Below are 6,772 nucleotides of genomic sequence, written 5' to 3'. Positions count from 1 at the left end.
TGCTCGCCACAGCCACACACCCTTCTACCTCCTCTATGGCGTCCACCCTGAGTACTCCACCCTGCGCGTGTTCGGCTGTCTGTGTTACCCTAACCTCACCGCCACCAGTCCTCACAAGCTCGCCCCACGCTCTCATCCGTGTGTGTTCCTTGGCTACTCACCGGACCACAAAGGGTACCGCTGTCTCAACCGTGACACCGGCCGGGTAATCATCTCCCGGCATGTGGTTTTCGACGAGCACACCTTCCCCTTCGCATCACACCACGTCGGTGCACACCCTCCGCCGGAAGAAGAGCATCATCCCCCTCCCTTCACCACTCCTGCCCCACGTCGGGCCAACCAACCTACCGATGCCACCCCTAACCCCACGTATGTTGAGGTCGCTACCCCAGCCGACGCCATGACAACACCCTCGCCGCGCCAAACGATGTCCCCAGCGGCCGTCTCCCCCGCAGCCTCCCCTCACCCCGCTCCGGCTGCGGCTGCAGCACCTGCTACCCCCCTCCCACACCTTCCCCTCCGCGCCAAGACCGTCGGCTTGTCCCAACCCACACCATGGTTACCCGCGGTCAACTTGGCAAATTCAAACCAAACCCTAAATAGGCTGATGCCAATCTAGCTACCACGTCCACATCATCTGTCTCCCCGGTTCCCAAATCTGTGCATGCCGCATTGCGAGATCCTCATTGGCTAACAACAATGCAGGAGGAGTACAGGGCTCTCATGGCGAACCAGACATGGAAGCTAGTGCCGCGGTCCGCCGGCGCCAACATTGTCACTGGAAATTGGCTCTTCCGTTACAAGTTCAAGGCTGACGGATCCCTGGAGCGGTACAAGGCGCGTTGGGTCGTGCGCGGCTTCTCCCAGCGCCCCGGTGTGGACTTCGACGAGACGTTTTCGCCGGTGGTCAAGTCTGCCACGATCCGAGCGGTGCTCTCCATTGCCGCTGCTCGGGACTGGCCCGTCCACCAAATGGACGTGAACAACGCCTTTCTTCAAGGGTTCCTCACCGAGCGGGTCTACTGCCAACAGCCAGCTGGCTTTGTCGATGATCGCCACCCCAACCATGTGTGCCTCCTCGACAGATAGCTGTATGGCCTGAAGCAGGCGCCACGGGCCTGGTTCGACCGCTTCGCCGCCTTCCTCCGCACCATCGACTTCGCGGCGGCGCGCTCGGACCCCTCCCTGTTCGTTCTTCATCGTGATACGGAGGTGGCGTACTTGCTGTTGTACGTTGACGACATCATCATCACTGCCTCCTCGACGAGCCTGCTCCATCATCTTCAGCGCCAACTGCTCTTCGAGTTCTCCATGAAGGACTTGGGCCCGCTGCAGTTCTTCTTGGGCATCCACGTCACGCGCGACAAGGACGGCTTCTTCCTCTCGCAGGCCAAGTACGCAGACGAGCTCTTAGACAGGGCGAACATGTTTGCATGTAAGCCGGTGAGCACGCCGGTTGACACTCGCAGCAAGCTCTCCAGCGACGCCGGGCCGCCCGTCGATGATCCCTCCGACTACCGCAGCATTGTCGGGCGCTTCAGTACCTGACCATGACCAGGCCTGACCTGTCCTACGCGGTGCAACAAGCCTGCCTGTCCATGCACGACCCGCGTGCCCAGCACCTTGCGCTGGTGAAGCGCATATTGTGGTACGTTCGCGGCTCGTCGACACACGGACTCCACATTCGTCGCTCGTCCTCCCTCGACCTCGTCGCCTACTCCGACGCCGACTGGGCCGGCTGCCCGGACACGCGCCGCTCGACATCCGGCTATGCTGTCTTCCTCGGCGACTCGCTTATCTCCTGGTCGTCGAAACGGCAGCCCACCGTCTCCAGGTCCAGTGCGGAGGCGGAGTACCGTGTGGTCGCCAACGCCGCTGGCTCCGTCAACTTCTCGGCGAGCTCCACATGCCTCTGCCCAAGGCCACCGTGGTGTACTGCGACAACATCTCCTCCGTGTATATGGCGGCCAACCCAGTTCATCGTCGACGCACGAAGCACATCAAGCTCGACATCCACTTCATGCGCGAGAAGGTGGCTCTCGGGCAGCTGCGTGTTCTCCACGTCCCGACGACGCAGCAGTTCGCCGACGTGATGACCAAAGGCCTCCCGTCTCCTGCATTTCAAGAGTTTTGGTCCAGCTTGTGCATCCGCCCTCCGGACGCTCAAACTGCGGCGGGGTGTCAACCGAAACCCTCTTGACCCCTCTCACGTAGGATTGATCAGGGCGTGCTCTAGGCACGACCCCCACTAATCTGACCGCACGTCGTTCATGTAACCTGCGCTATGTATGCGCCTGTAACACTATATACTGGTGATCAACACGACGGGAGCACCCAAGGTGCCATTTCCCAATCCTCTACGTGCTCACACATACTAATGTGAGCCGAGAAAAATCACTGACAAATATGTTTACACTTAATTGCACGAACGTATTTAACAATAGGGCATGTCTATCTGTGAAACTTTATACATATTCTAAAGACAAATTCATAAACTGTCAAGGATCTTCTTATATAGTAAGAACAAACTAACAGGCAACAGACCTGCAGTACAATGATTTTGATTTCCAGTTTTCGAATGGACTACCGTTGACACAGCCAGATTTACTCCATCAAATATAAATCAAAGAATTTTTTTAAAAAGATTGGTCAAACACACATGAAGCAGGAAAAAGGGATCTGATTTGTTTTAGTTAATCAATGAAATTACCACATCCAGATCTGGGCCACAAGAACTTACTCCCTCCATTTCAAAATACTTGACTTCCATTTGTCCAAAAATGAATGTATCTATATACTAAAACATGTCTAGATACATCTATATTGGGAATACAATTCAATAAGATACCACATGCGTGAAGATGGAGTTCGTTGCCGTTGGGAATGAGGAGGGCCATGGTGGTAGCGCAGCAGGACCGTCGCCCGCGCAGCTCCACTCCCCTCTGACGTCTGCGCAACTCCTCCAATGTGACGCGCCGACCCCCCCACCCCCCCCCCCCCCTCCCCACACACGCACACGCACACATGTAACAACCAATGGCGGCAGATGCAGCAGGACCGGCGTTCGCGCCGCTCCAATGCGACCCCCCACAACACCCGCCGCCGACCACCTCCTCCAGAAGCAGCAAGAAGGAGGGGGAAACAGCGCCGCCGAAGAGAGGACGCAAATGCCGCCCGCCACGCCGCAAATCCCCACAACACTGGGGCACTTACATATAGGGCCCACAAAACTGTAGAGGCCCAGGGAGGCGACCCAGTAATGTTGCCCCCAATTGATTCTCAGTTCTCTAAAACTTAAAACTAGGGAGCGTTTTAAAGGATTCAGCGTATCCGCAGTCGAGCAAGCAAGGATCTCTTGGAGGCTCAGCCGATCACGGGGCTCTGCCCAGCAATCTGTAAACAAAACAACTGCACCTAAACTGAAACTAAAGAGCAGAATAAGCTGACAAACATTGGCTCAACGTGTGTCTAGACTTGCTCCACCGGAAACCTGGACGAAAAAAACATCACTTTCAGAAAGTATCATTGGCTGCCTTTCGGAAATTTCAAGCCGTCGCCTTTCATTAGCAACTGCATACACCACCTATGAAACACCAATTCTCAAGGCCACTCAACAAGTCTGAGGGAAAGCAGTCACCATTTCTCAAATCATTCAATCCAACTCGCTTTGCAAAATATCAAAATTTTGTTGATTTTCCATCACAACAATTTGCACATGATAGCAACAGTAACAACAATCAGTACCAGTACGAATAACAGCAGCACAACTGGTAAACGATCTACATATCTCTCAATGTCTCTCTCGCTGTACAAGCAGCAAGACAAACCACAGTTGCAGGATCTCTCTCTCTATCTCAAAAAGCTGTAGAAATCAGCAACCAACACAGCCGAAGCCTCGGTCTCTCCTCTCAAGCCGGATCTCAAGGAAGAGAAGAATGCCAACACCCTACACTGTCTAGTGCTTGATAAATTAGACTGGATAGCGGGCTTGATAAATTAATCGACGTATATACTTCTATTTTTCCTCCCAACTGTATTCAGACTTCTTCCCAAAAAAAAGTTTCAATTCCCCTTCTAAAACCTGCCGACCACCCTCCATCGGTCGTTATGTCAGAACCTGACACAGCAGACATGTAAAGTAACAGAAAGGAACCAGCACACTGTTTGTGAGAAGATGCAAAATTCAAAACAGAACTGAGAATTATTCCATGGAAGTACTTATTATTGATATGTAGGACAAGAAACTTGCATGACATCTTATGACAGCACATCCCTACAAAAGAGAACATAGACTACAAAACTACAGGGTTCGGAACTAAGTAATACAAGCTTATATGAATGAAACAAGCAAACTAGAAAACGCATGGCTCACAGTTGAACCCCTAGTAGTTGATACAACACGCGGGCATCATGCTGATTGCGCATGTCACACTTGTAGGTCTTGTAGGTCGAAATTTCAGTACGAGGTCCTGCCATCACCCTCCATGATCATGTCCTTGAAAGCACCACCGCTTGGGATCATAGGCAGCACGTGCTCCTGATGCGGGACTATGATATCCAACAAGTATGGCCCTGGGGTCTCAAGCATCTTCTTGATTGCTGCAGTGACTTCGCTCTTCTTCGTCACTCGAACTGCTGGAACGTTGAATCCTTTAGCAATCGTCACAAAATCTGGATATATCTCACTCTCATTTTCTGGGTTGCCAAGGTATGTGTGCGCCCGATTGGCCTTGTAAAACCTATCCTCCCACTGCACCACCATTCCCAGATGCTGGTTGTTCAATATCATCACCTTCACTGGGAGGTTCTCAATGCGGATCAACGCCAACTCCTGAATGTTCATGAGGAAACTACCATCACCATCAATGTCAACAACTGTAACACCTGGGTTGGCCACAGCAGCGCCAGCTGCAGCTGGTAACCCAAATCCCATTGCCCCCAAACCAGACGAAGACAGCCACTGCCGTGGCCGCTTGTAAGTGTAATACTGAGCCGCCCACATCTGGTGCTGCCCAACACCAGTGGCAATGATCGCCTCCCCTTTTGTCAGCTCATCCAGTACCTGGATAGCATATTGCGGCGGGATGGCCTCGCCAAAAGTCTTGAATCCTAGAGGAAACTCCCTCTTCTGCTGATCCAACTCCTTGTGCCATGGACCAAAATCCAGACCCTGTTGTGCTTTGCTCCCATTTAATAGATCATTCAACCCCTGTAAAGCAAGCTTAACATCTGCACAAATGGAGACATGTGGCTGCTTGTTCTTGCCAATCTCAGCTGGGTCAATGTCAATGTGCACAATCTTGGACCTGCTTGCAAAAGCCTCGATTTTCCCAGTCACACGATCATCAAACCGCACACCAAATGCGAGCAACAGGTCAGCCTTATCTACTGCATAATTTGCATACACAGTGCCATGCATCCCAAGCATGCGCAGAGACAGTGGGTCGTCGCTGGGGAAGTTGCCAAGGCCCATCAGAGTAGTTGTAACTGGAATCCCAGTAAGCTCAACAAAGCGGCGCAACTCCTCGCCAGACGCAGCGCAGCCACCACCAACATACAGAATTGGGCGCCGTGACTCGCCAACCAGACGCAGGACCTGCTCAAGCGATTCAGTAGATGGTGGCTTGGGCAGGCGGGCGATGTACCCTGGCAAACTCATTGGAGTGTCCCAGACGGGCACAGCCATCTGCTGCTGGATGTCCTTGGGGATATCAACTAGCACCGGCCCCGGGCGGCCAGAGGATGCAAGGAAGAAGGCTTCCTGGATGACGCGGGGGATATCCTCCACGTCAAGGACCAGGTAGTTGTGCTTGGTGATGGAGCGCGTGACCTCCACTATGGGCGTCTCCTGGAACGCGTCCGTGCCGATCATGCGGCGGGGGACCTGGCCCGTGATGGCGACCATGGGGATGGAGTCGAGGAGGGCGTCGGCGAGCGCGGAGACGAGGTTGGTGGCCCCCGGGCCGGAGGTGGCGACGCAGACGCCGACGCGGCCGGACGCGCGGGCGTAGCCGGACGCCGCGAACGCCTCCCCCTGCTCGTGGCGGAAGAGGTGGTTGGTGATGACGGGCGAGCGCGTCAGCGCCTGGTGGATCTCCATGGAGGCGCCGCCGGGGTAGGCGAAGACGTCGACGATGCCGCAGCGCTCGAGCGCCTCGACGAGGATGTCGGCGCCCTTGCGGGGCTCGGACGGGCCCCAGGGCCGGAGCGCGGTTGCGGGAGGCGCGGCGGAGGTGGCGGCGGGGGACGCGGCGCAACACCTGACGACGCGGGCGGGGAGCGCGCGGCGCGAGACGGGCTGGTGGCGCGGGAGAGGATGGCGGGCGGGTTTGGGCATGGCGGCGGCGGTGGCGCCCGAGAATGCGACGGCGGGGGAGGTGGCGGCGGCCATGGCGGCGGCGAGGGTTTGGGCGAGGGGGGAGATTTCTGTGAGGCAGAGAGAGGGTTGGAATTGGGGAGGGGTGATGTTTTTGTCTTTGGCGCTGTCACGCGGCGGGTGAGTGTGTGGTTCAGATTGGGCTAGCTTCTTTATGCAAAAAGGCTGATGCTGAAACAAGCAATTAATTTGGACGGTTGTGATATCACCAGAGATCTCGTATCTATTTGCACTCGCCAGGCTATGGGCTGTTTGGATTGTGACTATCTTTGTCATATATACCACATTATTTTTGCCATATTTGTCGCACTTATCTTACCTGAGATGCTTAAATTGTTAGCCACACTTTAGCTTGCTTAAAGTAATCTTCCTACACTTTTTGTGTCTACGGGTTCA

The 6,772-nt window shown here is 54.6% G+C and overlaps 1 protein-coding gene across 1 annotated transcript; it reads right to left on the bottom strand.

Annotated features, from left to right (window-relative positions):
• Positions 1–4,201: 4,201 nt before the first annotated feature.
• On the bottom strand, positions 4,202–6,510 carry LOC109754464 (acetolactate synthase 2, chloroplastic). Its single transcript, XM_020313371.4, has one exon. The coding sequence runs from the start codon at positions 6,389–6,391 to the stop codon at positions 4,457–4,459; it is 1,935 nt and encodes a 644-aa protein (XP_020168960.1). The 5' UTR covers positions 6,392–6,510; the 3' UTR covers positions 4,202–4,456.
• Between the last annotated feature and the right edge of the window lie 262 nt (positions 6,511–6,772).

The sequence above is a fragment of the Aegilops tauschii genome, chromosome 6 (genome assembly GCF_002575655.3).
Source record: "Aegilops tauschii subsp. strangulata cultivar AL8/78 chromosome 6, Aet v6.0, whole genome shotgun sequence".
Classification (NCBI taxonomy): domain Eukaryota; kingdom Viridiplantae; phylum Streptophyta; class Magnoliopsida; order Poales; family Poaceae; genus Aegilops; species Aegilops tauschii.
Note: the sequence above shows the minus strand (reverse complement) of the source record. Positions and strands in the feature narration are given on the sequence as shown.